Source organism: Alosa sapidissima, chromosome 5, assembly GCF_018492685.1.
Source record: "Alosa sapidissima isolate fAloSap1 chromosome 5, fAloSap1.pri, whole genome shotgun sequence".
Lineage (NCBI taxonomy): Eukaryota > Metazoa > Chordata > Actinopteri > Clupeiformes > Clupeidae > Alosa > Alosa sapidissima.
The window spans coordinates 15971260-15987982 of NC_055961.1; the positions used below are offsets into that span (position 1 = coordinate 15971260).

At 40.0% G+C, this 16723-nt stretch overlaps 1 protein-coding gene across 1 annotated transcript; it reads left to right on the plus strand.

Annotated features, from left to right (window-relative positions):
- The first annotated feature begins 1034 nt into the window (after window positions 1-1034).
- LOC121709862 (adhesion G-protein coupled receptor G4) lies at window positions 1035-16399 on the plus strand. The gene is made up of 31 exons (XM_042093558.1): window positions 1035-1087; window positions 1745-1827; window positions 2018-2659; window positions 2900-2997; window positions 3099-3160; window positions 3251-3284; window positions 3403-3458; window positions 4141-4289; window positions 4416-4517; window positions 4698-4781; window positions 5385-5453; window positions 5639-5715; window positions 5794-5861; window positions 6107-6146; window positions 6311-6333; window positions 6506-6654; window positions 6855-6984; window positions 8036-8142; window positions 8395-8599; window positions 8876-9044; window positions 9368-9508; window positions 9798-9923; window positions 10009-10063; window positions 11083-11186; window positions 11310-11431; window positions 12057-12325; window positions 12570-12669; window positions 14280-14560; window positions 14959-15060; window positions 15181-15345; window positions 15897-16399. The coding sequence occupies exons 2-31, from the start codon at window positions 1749-1751 to the stop codon at window positions 16049-16051; spliced, it is 3963 nt and encodes a 1320-aa protein (XP_041949492.1). The 5' UTR covers window positions 1035-1087; window positions 1745-1748; the 3' UTR covers window positions 16052-16399.
- Window positions 16400-16723: the final 324 nt, after the last annotated feature.

Below are 16723 nucleotides of genomic sequence, written 5' to 3' on the forward strand. Positions count from 1 at the left end.
GGTCTTTCACCAGATCATAACACACCGTGTCTATGACAAGTTCCTCAAGGTCAATATGAACATACTCAATTATTATTGTTTTCTTACTACCATGTTTTCAAGCTTTAACAAAAAAATCTATTTTGTCTAGATTTCTCATTAGATATTGTCAGCCATAATGAAAGAAAATTAAACTGTTTGCTATGCTATGGGTTTTACCATGAAAATCTTGTTTTCACATATAGATGTGACAATCTTGTCTTCGTCAAATATTTGTCCAGCCTTGCCTCAAATCTAGGTACACAGACTAATGCACATAAACGCATATCATTGCAAATACAGATTTATGGGTGGATAGAGACACACGTGTGAATGTACACAACGGGGGTGTATGTTCAAAAGAGGAAAGAGATAAAAGGGAATACACACATAGCCTAACTGGAGCACCAACAAATGAACACACAAACCCCCAAAGGTTCAATATTAATAAACCTCCTTTTTAAAAAACAGTGGTGTAGTCTACGTGGTACGCAGGACTACGCAGTATACCCACTTAAAAAGCATCACCATCTCAGTATACCCACTTAAAATAGGCAAGGATACGTATTAACATTTGGGGTTGATAACAGTATACCAGCTACAGCTAACTACTACATCACAGTATATCCACTACAGCTAACTAGACTACACCACTGTTAAAAATCACCCATTTAATAATCTTATTATTATTATTTGTATTTTATTTTTTTCTTAAACTTATTTTACTTTTATGTTTGTGTTTGTTTACATGCACAGGACGATGCTATTGTGACAATCAAATTTCCTTTGGGATGAATAAATTGTAAAAAAAAAAGCATTTCTTCTTTATTAGAGGTGGCACTAGCCATAGATGTTGTGTGAGGTGCAATTCAATTCTCACTGGGAAGGACCAGGAGGCGTGGGAACTGGACACGCTAGGAACCCTGGCAGGTGGAACTCTGTCCATAGCACACAGAGCTCACATGACACATCCTTGCAGCCAAATGACAAAGCTGTAATGCAAAGGTGCTGTTAGCATTATCACTGGATTTAATCTCCATAAGAATCATCAGAGACGGGACCAACTTGGGTGAGTGAAAGTAACTGAAATGTACAATGTTTATACAATTTACAACTTTTTACACAAAAATGTTAGTGTCTAATAACAGACATTTCATGTGAAAGTATTTCATAAGCTATCAACAGTATTCCATAGGCTATAACAGCAGTCCATGTTCTAACTGTTTTATCTGATGTCTTGGATAGATTTAGAAATTTCAATAGAGCAAATGAAGAGAATAATTTGAATAGAATGGAATATTTTAATTATGTCAAATGAATGTTTGTGTCTTGGGTTTTGCTGTGCAATGTGTATGTTTATTATGTTACAAAAGCCTTAGTAGGCACCTTCTAATTTCTTGAGAGAGTATGTGTGTGTGTGTGTGTGTGACAGAAATGTTTAATCAAAAGGACTTGTAAAAGTGTTGACCCCATTAAACCTTTAACATTTTAGTGGACAGGTGAGGTCTGTTTGTTTAAAATCTTTACAACATTCCTGTTGTACATCTCAATTAACCCGGGAGCAAACAAGTACAGATATACAAACCCATCCGCAATGATACTGTAAATTCATTGTGATTTTCCATTTTCAGTAAATTGATCTTGTAATAGGAATTGTTAAACTGTAAAACAGTCAATTTTCCCAGGTGATATAGAAAAATAATGATAACAAAACCTTCTTTCCCAGGTTGATGATGGACAAAGAAACACAAATTTACTCAACTTTACTGAGTATTTTAGTACTACATGGCACCTCTCTTATCTATGCAGGTACAGTCCCAGTGTTCTTTACAGTTACATTACATACAGTACATATTATAGTTACAGATGAATGTTTAATTATCAGGAGTAAGACACTGCATATAATACCATATCAAGATATCAATGAGCTCATAAAATTGAGTATTTTAGAAACTATGGTCATGCCACCTCCCTGACCATTATGGATTCTTTGTACCAGATCCCGCCAGCTTATGGGGGAGGAAGGTGGATTTCATGAGATATGGCTGCACCCACTGGGAACTGGCCCACTCCATCCCGAGTCTAAAGGGACTCAGTGTCTGTGTGGAAATCCAGAGATCCATTTTAACTCCACATTGGACTGTGTTCATGTACAGCCATCCTGGATTAGGCCATGTGGATATCGGCCTTAAAGGGAGAGATAACAGCCTTACAGGGGAAAATTACCTTCTCCTCTGGCTTTTTGGCAGAGTGTGGAGCACAACGTTTAAAATACGCCTCAACACCTGGTATTCTGTCTGCATCACCTGGTCTGAGGTTGCACTGTCACCGCGTCTCTACATCAACGGAAATTCTGTCGATATCTCCTACAGTGGAGAACAGTCAGGGACTCATACCGGCAACTACATCGTTGCAGATGGCCACTTGACCCTGGGCGCGTCGCATTTTCTCAATAACGGCAAGATGCATCTGGAGACAGGAACAGACTTCCAGGGGAACGTGACCCGATTCCGCATGTGGAACCAAGAGCTTCCGGTCAGCCAGCTGGAGCAATGTGTGGACGGGAATGTGGTGAGATGGATGGCTAAGGACTGGCACACTCACGGCTGTGCCCCTGTTGATGACACCGAACACCAGTGTGGTGAGTCAAAAATTTCAGTCAGTATGGTGAATGACATCCCAGGTCAGCAGAACTACAGTATGTGGCCACTATGTTTGATATGCATGTATGACCATTTTAAAAACAGTGCGCATTTTTGCTGAAAATGCTGACTTTTATCAAGTAGTTTACTCCAATATGGCAGCTTGTATCAATACAAGTACGTTCTAATTTGCTTAACATAAACATTTAGCTGCATTCTTTTCTCTTATTTCTCTGAAGTGTGGTCGCTGTATGAAGTCCAAATGAATGTTATGATTTATCGATGGGACACCCAAGAGACGAATGAGTACAAAGCAAGAGATCTGGTCCACAACTGGGTAAAAGCACAAGAAAGCTCCACTCATTTCATTACTGTTATTAATGAAATAATCCATTTAGTAGCTGTAATGAATACTTCTTCTTTCAATATATTTTACAGGTAGAAAATGTTCTACCACCCAATATGTATATTCATACAGTGTTGGTCTCCAAATTAGAAAGGTATTGGATTTTTTCCCCTAAGAGATATGTTGACGTAAATTTACATACATTTAATCAATTAGTTAAACCTATTTCTTTTTCTTTTAACAGAGATAATACAACAGGAGAGAGTACTGTGCTGATGGTAATTTTCTTTTTGTGTGTACCACATCACAGTACACAAACAATGTATTTGTTATTCTCATTATTACTATAAGAACAATGTATTAATGATTCTCAAGGTATGATTTATGATTTTGTAGGATGATTCTCTTCAACAGGACAGTGAATCAGTCATGGTTATACCAATAGAAAACCAGTAAGCATAAGCCCATTTGTTGTTCACACACACACACACACACACATACACATACACACACACCAACACAAATGTATGAATTTAAAGCAACACCAAAGAACTTTTCCTCTGTCGCACGCTATTTGTTTATCCAACGACTTTGTAAATAACAATGTCCATAGACAAGGTAGAATTTGTTGCATGATTTTATGAAAGTAGGCTATGATGTATTGCGACATCATGCAAGTCAAATTTGTAGTTTCTTATGTCTCATTCCATCGAACTACAGATCCGCTACCCGATCTGGCAAACTTACATAGTGCGGTTATAGCCGATAGAGGGCCGCGAAGCGAATGCAGAAGTGCCGTTCACCCTGTTACGAGTTGATGAACCACGGAAACAATTTTTTATGGAAAATTTCATTTTTATGGAAACATTATTTTAAGGTACAAAAAACGTTGGTGTTGCTTTAAGGTCTTTCCAAATACCATTATAACACACAATGATGTCACTGTTAATTTCTGTCTAATTAGTCAACTTTAATGCATCTACTGTACACATGGAGGAAATTAGGCACTGACAGTGCCACACACACACACACACACACACACACGCACGCACGCACGCACGCACGCACACACACACGTTATTAAATTACCCATTTTATGTGTCAAGAAATTTGTCTTTTACTTGATGTCAAAAGGTTTGCATGCTTGGTGTACCTGAATGTGATTCCTGGTGCTGATGTCAGCTTGGTCCAGCATGAGGTGAAGTTGCAGTTGCAGAATGAGCATTCTGCCGATAACATCGTGCTGTTTCCAGTCCACAGCACCATCTACATCAGCCCTGTGGGTAAGTAGAGCTGCCACCTGCTGAGCAATCATAGACAGCCATTACAGAATAAAGACAAAACTTTGACAGGAAGGTATTTATGGAGCTACACAAACTAATACTGGGTCTTGTGATTGTGTCCTCTAGAGTCACTCCCAGTGGTCACCTTAGAACCTCCACATGTAACCACAATGTCTTCTCCCTCGACCAGTCCAGCTTTAGTGGTGTTGACCACAGCCTCTACAACTGGTAATGTAGCTGGATAAAGGGCTAAGAAGGGAAAAAAAAGATTTACATCAATACTTTAATGTGTGACTGCAAATATGTGTTCTTGTCAGTGTCTTTGGCTCTTGACGACTGACTGCCTTGCAGATTTCTACAGATAAGTGCAGCCCTGCTTCTTACAACAAATTAATCTGTCACTTTCAGGAACGTTTCTTCCCTCGTCTATAGTCACAGGCTCTAAACCAGGCTCAGTGACATCTTCCAAACCAATCTCAACTTTCGCCTCAGGTCTGTCTACTATCACTAATAGTTCTCCTTTAGGTTATTTCAACCCTTAAAGGAGTACCGTCAAACCGGTGTGACGGGAATGTTGGGAAATTAACATTCTAAAGAATATCTGGGTTCATTGAATTCAACATAGAATGTTAGAACCTTCAATTGTTGCGGAACTTAGAACGTTCAAAAACCTACACCTTTAAGGGTTAAAAAGGTGGCCTTTTATTGAAAGTCATTTCCAGGCCATATTCACGACCACACACTTGTCCATGTTTTAGTCTGCATCCTAGTCCAACAATAACATGAAGCAAAATGACTCATTAACCCTTAAAGGAGTACCGTCACACTGGTGTGACAGGAATGTTGAGAAATGAACGTTCTAAAGAATATCTGGGTTCATTGAATTCAACATAGAATTTTAGAACCTTCAATTGTTGCGGAACTTAGAACGTTCAAAAACCTACACCTTTAAGGGTTAAAAAAAACTAAATTTGAAAATAACACAAAGTTAGACACAAAATGACTTATGTAAAATTATTTTACTGTATCATCTGCTAAAAATGCATCTATTGCAGTGATATAATAATAACTATGCTCTTTTGAACAATGGTCCAGATCAAACCATGAACTCTTCAGCTTTCACCATCCCATCTATCAGCGTCTCCACTGAAGGCACTGTCTCAGGTAGGTGGTCAGCCATCTCCGTCTCAGTCTCAGGTTACAGTCGAGGTTCAGAGGCAATGCAACCTAATAATAATTTTAGATTTAAAAACATACATGATATTTCTTGATATTTGTAAATTATTATATTATTGGATTATATCTAAAATGCTATTTATTTGTTGCTCTAATGAAGTTGTGTCCTACAGAGAGTTTTTTCAAGGTTGATCTGACTGTCACACTCGCTGGATCATCCATGAATGCAGAGCAGAAGATACAAGCTTGGGTATTATAAGCAACTTTCAGAGTTTCATGCTATGCTTTATAATATAATAATCTCTCATCCAATGAATTGTCCTTGCAGATCAATGAGACTTTAACAAAGGAGAAGATGTCTTTATTGAACTTCGAGTTCTTATGGAAGGCTAGTAGGTCAGTTATGTTTTGAGTCTGACGGTGTTGACTATTATCTACTTGTACTAGAGTTATATTGATCTATTTGGCCATACTTCTATGATGAAACAGCTCTGTGTAAAAGGTCATGTTATATTCATATGGCTATATGTGAAATGCATCTCATTTGCAAATTGATTGCCTTATCTCTTTATGGGCAGTAAATTAATGTGACTTTACAAAGCAATTGAAAATAAAATTACGTCTGATGTCATGTGTTACAGTTTGACTCCTATTGGGAACGGACTAAATAATTCAGAACAAGTCAGTATGATATGTTCATTATTTCACTTTTTAAGCATGCAATCCTCAATGGTTGACTATGAAATATGAAACTATTCCTAAAACATAGGAATGATGGATTATTATCATGATTTTTTGCCTGAAACCCACCTCTGATATTTCATCTTCATTCATGTGCTTTGCAGTCACCCCTCACCTCTCGTACAAGGTACGATGGAAGTCACATGATGGAGTCACAGACAGTGATTCGCTCCTTACTAAACTAAACAAGCCTCATGCTATGTGCATAGTACTCCATCCTCATGTATTACACTGGTTTGATTCAAATTGCTTCTTCACATTTTCTATGAGTTTGGACTCAATTTGGATATTATTTACAGTCACAACTGCCGGTTCCATGTACAAGCCACAACATCCTCCACCATAAACGAGACCATAGACCAGATCCGCAACTCTCTGGAGGTTCCCTACGACACTGGTTCTGTGATCCTTGATGCAGAGCCTGACCAGATCATAGTCTGTCATATAAGTGAGTCTTATGTCGCAAAGTTTGAGAGTTACATAGCCACTGACTATAATGTTTGTGTTATTATTCTGTCTATATTGTTGTTGTTATTGTTGTTTATAGTATAGTGGGCCTGTAAACCTCTAACCTTGTACATATAACAGAGTTGACAATAAAGTCAAACTTTGAGATATGCAGTAAATTTCTTCCTTTGGCTTATCCAGCCCCAGGTCCGTGCCCGCAGCAGCAACACCAGACCAGACAGGGCCTGTTTAACTGGCCCAAGACCAGCGCCCAGCACGTGGCGTCGTACCCCTGCGAGGGAAACACCAACAGCACTGCAGAGAGGAAGTGGTGAGGTCACATTTGTATGAGAACAAAATACCAGACTAGTGATCATTGTGATACGTGGGGCGGTGGTGACTCAAGAGTAGTTGTTAGATGACCAGTAGGGTTGCCTGTTTGAGCCTGGCCCCTCCTGACCCTGTCCTTGTGCCTGTCAGTGTCCTTGAGTAAGACACTGAACGCCAAACTGCTTCTGACGATGTGGAGGTTGACGCCTTGTGGATATGGCAGCCTCCGCCATCGGCATATGAGTGAATGAGTGAATGTGAAGCATAAAATTGTAAAGCTCCGTGAGTGCTTGAAGGAATAGAAAAGCACTATATACTGTAGATGCAGTCTATTTACCATTGTGTGACATATCTGTGAATTATTGCGAATCACCCCTCAGTATACATTTAGCAATCTGTGTGGTTCATACCATAGGGATGCTGCTTGGAGTTTTTTCCCTGAAGTTTTTAGTGAGTTGGTCAGCCATGGCTAACTTTACCTTACCACTAATCAGAAAATTGCATGTCACAAAAGCCTCAGCCACAGCATTATAGCATCAGCGTGACATTTCCAGTGGAGTATGTCTGGCGTCTCTAACAAGATGGTGCCTTAATCGCTCGACCAAGATAGCATTTTATGGCCCCTATCCTCTTATCCTGTCATTTGTCGAAGTGCCGCCAGCCTTTCGTTCCTCATCAGTCAGAGTCATTAATGCATCAATAATAAATGACTTTTTATCACCTACTTTAGCACAGGCAAACACATTATTGAGGGGAAATATGAGTGAGAGTAAACATGTCTTGTATTATAGACAACTGATATGACCACATGGATTGTGTTGATTCAGAGATGCTAATGTTTGTCCAAAAATCAAGTAGACACACAGTGGTGTCTTTTTCAAGAATGGTACATCTCTCGCTCTCTCTGTCATGCAAAACAAGGATCCCTACCACAGATACAACATATTCGATTAGATCGAAACCATGTTCTCATTTTTAAATTACTGGTTGTTATAATTATCGTTTCTTCATTTTTATCCTTGCAATTATGCATCTTCTCCCACTGTCATCAGCTTGTTGGCCTCAAATAACAAAGCCAGATGGGCTCAACCCGATCTACAGCAGTGCCCATATGTAGTGGCAACCATCCCAGACCTTGAGGGTATAACGGTTACAGCAGGTAAAGACCACCTTAACCTTTCTTGCATGTTCCATCAATGAAGACACACACATTCCAAACACATACAAAGTATCACAAAGTATCAAGTATCACTAACCACAACCTATGTGATCAGTGTTATGAACATGGCCTTGTTTTCTAATGGTGAGGTATAAGACATCTTCATTTCATTATCTCAATCATTTTCATCACTAAATCACTAAAATCATTTTTATGATCATGGATGGCCATGTGTACATTCTCCTTCTCTAGAAAATGCAAATGACGTGTTGGACATGATACAATGCTTGCTGAGTAACCACACAGATCTGAATGACCACGAGCTTTCCACCATCCTGAACAAGCTGAGTGCAGTGGTGAACATCACCAAAGTGACTCCAGCCCTGGGCAAAGTCATTGTGGAGATCCTCTCAGATATCCTAGAGTCTAACAGCAACTTCCATCCTGTCACAAACAAGTGAGTGCCACACACACGCACACACTCACACACACACACACACACACACACACACACACACACAACCACCACCACCACTTAGTACGCCACTAAATGTACTTGTATTTTTATTTGTTCAGATTTACAATGCATATCATAATTCTTTCCATCACACGCCAGCTCTCTTCCGCGCCTGCTTGTAGCCTGTTCTGCACTACTCCTCTATTCTGTTGAGTATACTCATGTTAAGCTCTCCTGCAGCCTAACCTCTGCTCTTATGTTGTTCATCCCGTACAGCATCCTGGACATCACTGAGAGCATTGGAGACAGACTGTCAGGCTTCTCTGGAGAGAACTTCAGTCTGGTGGCCCCTGGACTGGCCATATCTGTGGTGAATGTGTGTCCAGACCAGTTCCATAACCTCACCTTTGGGGTGTCCTCACCTATGCAGGGCAAGAGCCCAGAGGTGAGACTAAAGAGGGGTAGTTTTCACCCCCACGCCCTGTGTTATATTGTGTTAAAAAGTTAAAAATAAAAAAAAATAGGGTAATCTTTGACGATCAAATTCCCTCTAATGACAAAAAAGAATCTTTTATTTCCTATGGGTCAGTCCTACTCACAAAAAGCCATTTGAGTTTTTTTTCCCCCCCCCAAACTCTTCCTGAGAAAGGGGACTCTTTTACAAAATCTTCTATATCCTGACCCCTTTAACTAATTAAAAAAAAAAAAAAAAAAGTCCTCTTGATAGTTTTTCTCTTTCACATATACATGGCTCTTCTTTCATTGCAGGTTTACATCAATCAGCATCCCTTTGACTCCACTGTGGCCTTCATCTCGCTGCCCCCGTCCCTGCGGGCCAGCTTCCCCTCTGGCCCGGGCGTCCAGCCCCGCATCCTGTTCCAGTTCTTCGGAACCCCGGCGCTGTTTAAGGTGCAGTAACAGAGACGGTTTGGATCTTTGGCAGTAATGAGTATTAGTACTAATCAATACTTTTTTCAACATGGTGGTGGGGAAGTATATGGACGATGGCAAGGTTTAGAACTATGTTATGGCATTGTTAAACTTATTAACATTTGTTATGGTTCTATTTGTATATTTGAAGCTTATGGTCTGGGGATTATAGACTGCAACAATAGCATGCAACATCATACTTTCTCCATCAGATGTACCTAAGCTATTATATGGCTGAAATGCTATATTCATCACTGACACATTTCAGGATGGACGCAAATACAAAGCGCTGAACACTTTTGTAGTCTCTGCCAGTGTCACCAATGCTACAGGACCAATCCAGGGTCTTAAGGAGCCTGTGGCAGTAACACTGCACCACCTACAGGACAAACCAGTGAGTTGCACCCTAACTCTAGGCATATAAAAGGCATTGATCTATTAGGCTGCACATGTTACCACATTCCTTCTTTCTTTTGTAGTCGGAGTTAGATGTGTTGTGTGTATTTTGGAATTTCAGCAAGAAAAACAGCAATGGTAAGTTTACCTCAATCAAGCAATTGCTTATGAACTTGTGTGTGTGCAGATGTATCTGTGTGCAAGCATAATGCACTCCGCATTTATTGGCACCCCTGGTAAAGATGAGTAAAAAAGGTCTCAGCAGTTCTTTTGAGTTTTATCTAGTTTCACAATGACAATGAGGGAAAATCCCATCTTGAAGGGAAGCAAATTTATTCTGAGAAAAATATACTGTATTTTTTAACAAATAGATTTATTTATTCATTTTAGCAAAAGCACATATGGCACCATGACAAAATCTTATAAACAAGTAACTGAAACTTGTTTGTCATTATATTCAACTTATTTAAAGTAATCAGAGTGCTTATGAACCTTCAATCAGTAATCAATGATTTCCTGTTTCATGAAGGTATAGAAAATCAAGCCCTAGTCATTCTTTAATATGGAAAAGACAAGGGAATACACAATTCAAATAAGGGGAAAGTGTCTGTAAGTCAGGAAATGGTTTTAAATAAAAACAGTTACTTGCCTGATATAGGTAAATTTATAGGCTCATATTTACAACAATATTGATAGGTTTCAATCAAATAGAAATGTTACAAACTACCCTGGAAAATGACCCATGTCTATCTTGCCAATACCATGAGAAGAATGATATGAGAGGCAGAGAAATCCTTAAGGATCACTGTTTAAGAGATGCAGATGAAAGTGGCATCTTGGGTGACATCCATGCTAACAGATTATTTAAAAGGCATGCCAGGAAAAAAAACCTTTCTTATCATTAAACTACAAATATGAATGGCTTGAGTTGCTAAATGGTCCTGGCACTTTGCCTGGAATCGTGTTCTATGGTCAGATGAAAAGAAAAATCAGCTCTTTACCAACAAACATTTAAGGTGGCTTTGGCATACAGAGAAGAATGACCATACTGAAAAGAACCTGGTGCCAAGTATAAATATGCAATGGGCTTGTAAGATATGAATTTGTTTCCATTCATAAGTTGCCTTTCTGCATCTGATGTATGGTTTATACTTCAGGGGGACTCGGAGGCTGGGATCCCACAGGATGCTATCTACACAACACCAGCTATGATCACACTACATGCCTTTGTGATCATCTCACTCATTTTGGTGTCCTACTGGTACTCAAAGATAGCGACTGTATTTTACAAAGCTCACCATTAACAAAATAAACAACCATCTCATCACTTTCTGCATTGTTTATTTTCTTTATAAGTCTGCCATAATTGTTTCCTGTCCTGTAGGACTTGTCCAGGACTCCTGTGGATGAGACCAATGGAAAGATCCTGACCATCATCTCATATATTGGTTGTGGAGTTTCATCGATCTTCCTGGGGGTGACTGTGTTAACCTACACTGCTTTTGAGTAAGGACAAGTGCTCACACATTGTAGAGAGGATTACGAAAATCCATGTTATCAAGTTATCTTTATTTGGTTACACTTTACTTGACAGTATCGTCATAAGAGTGACATGACACTGTCATGAACATAAACAAGTCATAAATGTTTATGACAAAACGCTTCTGTTATCAAGTGACATTTGGTTTTTGTCATAAATTAGGGTTAGGATTAGGATTAGGTTTAGGGTTAGGGTTAGAGGTTAGGATTAGGGTTAGGGTTGATGTGTCATGACAGTGTCATGTCACTCTTATGTTGATACTGTCAAGTAAAGTGTTACCCTTTATTTATTATTCTAAAACATTATTCCATCTTGGACCGACAGGTTTCTGTTGCTGTTATAATCAGAGTTCAAATACTGTAGAATATGTCTTGGCATATTAGGGTGGGGAATTAGTTAAAAAGCACTGTAGCTGCCTGACTCCTCTAGCTGTTGGCTGCAGCAACTCGAGCTAGGTAGCACCGTTTGTTTTCTTTTTTTTCCCTTCGTACCGACAGTACTCGGACTTCGAGAAACAGAGATCTATTGCCTAAATTTTCCTTTAAGTAGAGGCAAGGGGAACTCACAAGCATGAACCTGTGATTCCCACAGGAAGCTCCGCAGGGACTACCCTTCCAAGATCCTGCTGAACCTGGCGCTGGCTCTGGAGGGACTCAACCTCATCTACCTGCTCAACTCCTGGCTGTCCTCGCTGGGCAGCTCCGTCCTGTGCGTGGCCGTGGCCATCACCATGCACTACTTCCTCCTGGCCTCCTTCACCTGGATGGGCCTGGAGGCCGTGAACATGTACTTCGCTCTGGTCAAGGTCTTCAACGTCTACGTGCCCTCATACATCCTCAAGTTCTGCGCTCTGGGATGGGGTGAGCCCTGACCCTACCATGGGCCTGAGAGAAACGCCGTTTCAAACCTCTACATGTTGTGTACATATAGCTGAATTTCTTACTTGACTTGATGAGTTGGATGTGTACTGGTGGTGGTCATGATGATAATACTACTACCTCAGGTCATGTTTGATGAAGAATAATGAAGTTATAGTAATTGGAAGATGATCAGTCTATGAATGACTTTATGGTGGTCTTTACTTGGACTCCTGGTCTTCTGCAGGAATTCCTCTCATTATTTGTGGCCTGGTTCTTATTTTGAGACGGGATGGTTATGGCAGTGCTCCGTATGGTGCCTCCCTTGAGCCATCTGATGATGTGTTGTAAGTATATTTTATGGAAAAAAAAAAGTCATTAAACAAATTAATTGTACAGATATGTGATTGGTAATATTTGGCAAATATGGTTGATAGATTAAACAATTATGCAGAGTTTTCTGTATCTTGCAGGGTTCCCGCGGGTCCTTAAAAAGTCTTAAAATGTCTTAAATACAACTTTCGGTTTTTAAGGCCTAGAAAAGTCTTAAATTGTCTGGAATGTCTTGAAATTTCTTAAAGGAGGTATTACATTTGTGTATGGGACCACCAGCGAGTGTGAGAGAGCGAGTGAAATGTCTCCATCTGGTTTCGTGTATTTTTTTAAACGGAAATGTATAAGTGACTGGCTACTGAAGGAAGTGTAGTGGTTGCAGAGTGAAGACGTTTTCACGGATCGTTAAAGGTGTGAAAATGGTAAGAATATTAAAAAAAATCCAGCGCAGCCTCAAGCCGGACGCTCATTTGTCCTCCTTTTTGGAGTTGCGCTGGGCTTCTAGAATCTTTGGTCGGACGCCGCATCGTTTCACAAACTATGGACGCGAAGATTGCTGGTCAAATTATGCGTGGTGCTTCTGTCTCTCATCTGATAATTTGCTGCGCAATTTATGAAGGAACCACGGACCGACAGAAAAAGAAAACAAACGTTTTCTCAATCAGGAGGAAATACACATTAAGTGTATCTGTTTGCATCTCTCCAGCGTGTTTTGCTGGCTTCGCCTAAGTAAATATCTGTCTAAGTTATAATAGCCTACCTGTAATATCGGTCTGCAGCTTGCTTGCCAGCCTTTCCCAGTAGGCCTACTTCGCAAAAGTTGTGAAATATAACCGCATATGTTTTTTGAATGTCGGCGACTGGCTACATAAAAAAACGCATCTGTAAGTGTGTTCATATTACGTGCGTGATTGAGATGAAAACAGCAGTTTTTCAGCAGGAACATGCGAGGAGGGGGTTTAACTTTTCCCATACATTTTTTTAAAACAAGTCAATGGTTTACAATGTTTCAGTCAAGCTTTGGTTGGTTTAAATACAACTGCAAATGTATTACCTTTGATTTGCTGTGCTGCATACAATAGATGCCTAAGTTAGTAGGCCTATTAGAATATTTAAATAGCTTAGTCTACCTTTGAAAAAATAAGGGAATCCAGACCAGTACACATGTTTGGCAAGTAGCCTAGGCTACTACAGACACAGGTGAAGAACAGTCAGCCTCAGCCAGTAGCACAACCAGATATGTAGCGCCAGCTTCAAAAGCAAGCAGTCCAGACCCTAAAATTGGGCATTGAATAGCTGTGAAGGTAATTCACACACAATTATTTTCTTTCACCAAAATATATTTGGTAACTTCTGTAGACATCCCAAATGGGGTGGGTGTTAAAATAAAATAAAAAAGTAGAAAATATTCTACTATATTAGAAAAAACAAGTTTTAAGTTGTATCTTTTTTGCCGTGGTATAGTATTAATTTTTCCATTTAGATGTCTTGAAAAGGTCTTAAAAATCTTTAAATTTGCACTTGGGAAATGTGCAGATACCCTGTCTTGCTCTTTTGATATATACTGTTCTCATACTGTGCCATCATGACAGTACAGCTGTGACATTTGAGTCTTCTCCTGCAGTTGTTGGGTGCAGGACGACGTGACGTTCTACGTGTCCGTGGTGGGCTACATCCTCCTTGTGCTGCTGTTCAACATGGCCGTGTTCCTGGTGGTCCTAGTGCAGTTGCGCAACATGCGCTTCAACCGCCCGGCGGGTATGCGCAGCGGCCTCTTCAAGGACCTGCGCGGCGTGGCTAGCCTCACCTTCCTCCTGGGACTCACCTGGGCGGTGGCGCTCTTCACATGGGGGCCTGTCAGAGTGCCTCTGCTCTACATGTTCTCCATCCTCAACTCCTTGCAAGGTGGAAACACACCGAACACAACACACAATAAACACTGATCACAAAGAGCAAGTGAACGGCCCATAAATGGTCAGTCCAATGTTGGATTACTTGGATAATCCTCCTATAGTTTACTTAAGACATGGTTTGTTGAAATTCAAGTTCAGTCTTTGTTGTTGAACAATTACTGAACATCTCCTTAACCAAACCTCACCCCTGACACTAACCTTTAACCATAAATTGTTGTCAACGGAGTGTCAATAGTTTATTTATTTATAATATATGAGCATCTCAGGAGTAAAGTAAAGTGTGACCCAATAAACAATTTCCAGGGGAATTGTACTGTGTTTTGTTTTAGTTTGTTTTATGAGTATGTACTTTATTGAGTTCAATAACAATGTCTAAACACTGTATTCCAGGTTTCTTTTTGTTTTTGTTCTACTGTCTAATGAAGGAGAATGTGCGTAAGCAGTGGAGAGTCCATCTCTGCTTCGGCCGGTTCCGGCTTCAAGATTACTCAGGTATGAACACTAATGATTACATACAGAGCCAGGTTAGAAAAAGAGAAGAGGGAGAGGGGAATGCTACACTTATTCAAATAATTTATTAAAGAATAAATATATCTTCTGGTACTTTATCAGAATGGAGCCAAACTGCGACAGTGCCTGCAAAGACCAAACTCGGTCAGGCAGTGAAGTTCCCCTCTGTGAAGTCTGTCCGATCCAACAAGTCGAGCACCACTGAGAGCACTTCTGCTTCCTCGGACTCGAGTCAGCGAGAGGTCTCCATCAGAAGGCCCAACCTCGGTAAGAGAAAGGGGAAGGTACAGAGGAGAGAGGTTTAATCTCTGATTCTGAAATAACATGGAAACATGATAATGTCTACTTTCTATTCTCAGAGTGACGTGTAACGAAATCTACCAAAAGTGCAGGTCAGATATTCTAGGCGGTTTCATATCTTTTGTATGAGTAAGTGGGCCCTTTTAGTATCAAACCCATAACTTTTATGAAATTAGCACCTTGCTCTACAACGCTATACCACTTAAGCTATAAAAATACAGTAATTTCCCCACCTGTTAACCAAGGTTTATACATTAATTTTGCTAAATATCTTCAATTATAAAGCTCATACAGTAGGAGTGGGCTATACATGGGAATGCATTTCTTTTTCATTTTCATTCTTCTTTATGATCGAAGCACGATCTGATTCTGATTCAAATTCACGGTTTTGTAGTTTTAATTGCATAAAACACTGCCCTGCAGTTTGTATGTGATGTGGCTGCACCTTCAACTAACAAACTGCAAACTGACATTCGGTGTGGCCATAAGGACTCTGCCTCACTGCCCCTGTCTTCCAGGCCTCCTCTGTTTGAATGGCCTAACCCTGCCCAGGGCCCAGCCAACCCACTGTGCCCCAGTCCACCGAGACATACCCCTCCCCCAGGAACATGGATACGCAGTGTCCCCCTGGCTGACAAAGGCGGGCTCCCACCTTGAAAGTGATATCAACTAAATTCATTACAAATGGAGAGATCTTTATCTATGTTGTATAAAGGCATGAATTGGAGTGTGTCAATCATAGGTGTTCATCAAGAAATGGAATATAAACAGAACATGTAACTGTTGTCTTTGATTTGAGGTGTGTTTTAAGATTAACTAATTGTGAGATTTCTAATTGAAACAGAATACATGGCATCTTATTTTACATTTGAAACAAAAGTGGATATGATTTAGTGTTTCTTCAGATCCATGTGCTACTGTCCTTTGTTATGTCTGTCCCCCAGTGTTGGGTTATCCCCATGTGACTCAACAGTATTTCTGCAAACAATGATGAATCACACATTAAAAAGCCACAACGATGTCTTTGTACTTTTGATTGTGGGGGCTAGATGGAAGTTGGAACTAGGCCACAAGTGCTATTTTGAGAAAGATTAAAACATGGCTCTGTTAAACAACCCTCCTACAAACTACAATGGGACACCCCCAAACATGTAGGAAACAACTAAAACAGTCTATGGGACTACAAAATAATAAATAAATAAATAAATAACTTTATCGCCTAAACATTATATTTATGCTCAATTTATTAAACTGCAGAATGACAAACAATTTAATATACACATATGTAGTGATGGGGACGAGACCGCCTATGCCGAGTCCGAGACAAGACCGAGTCTTTGAAGGG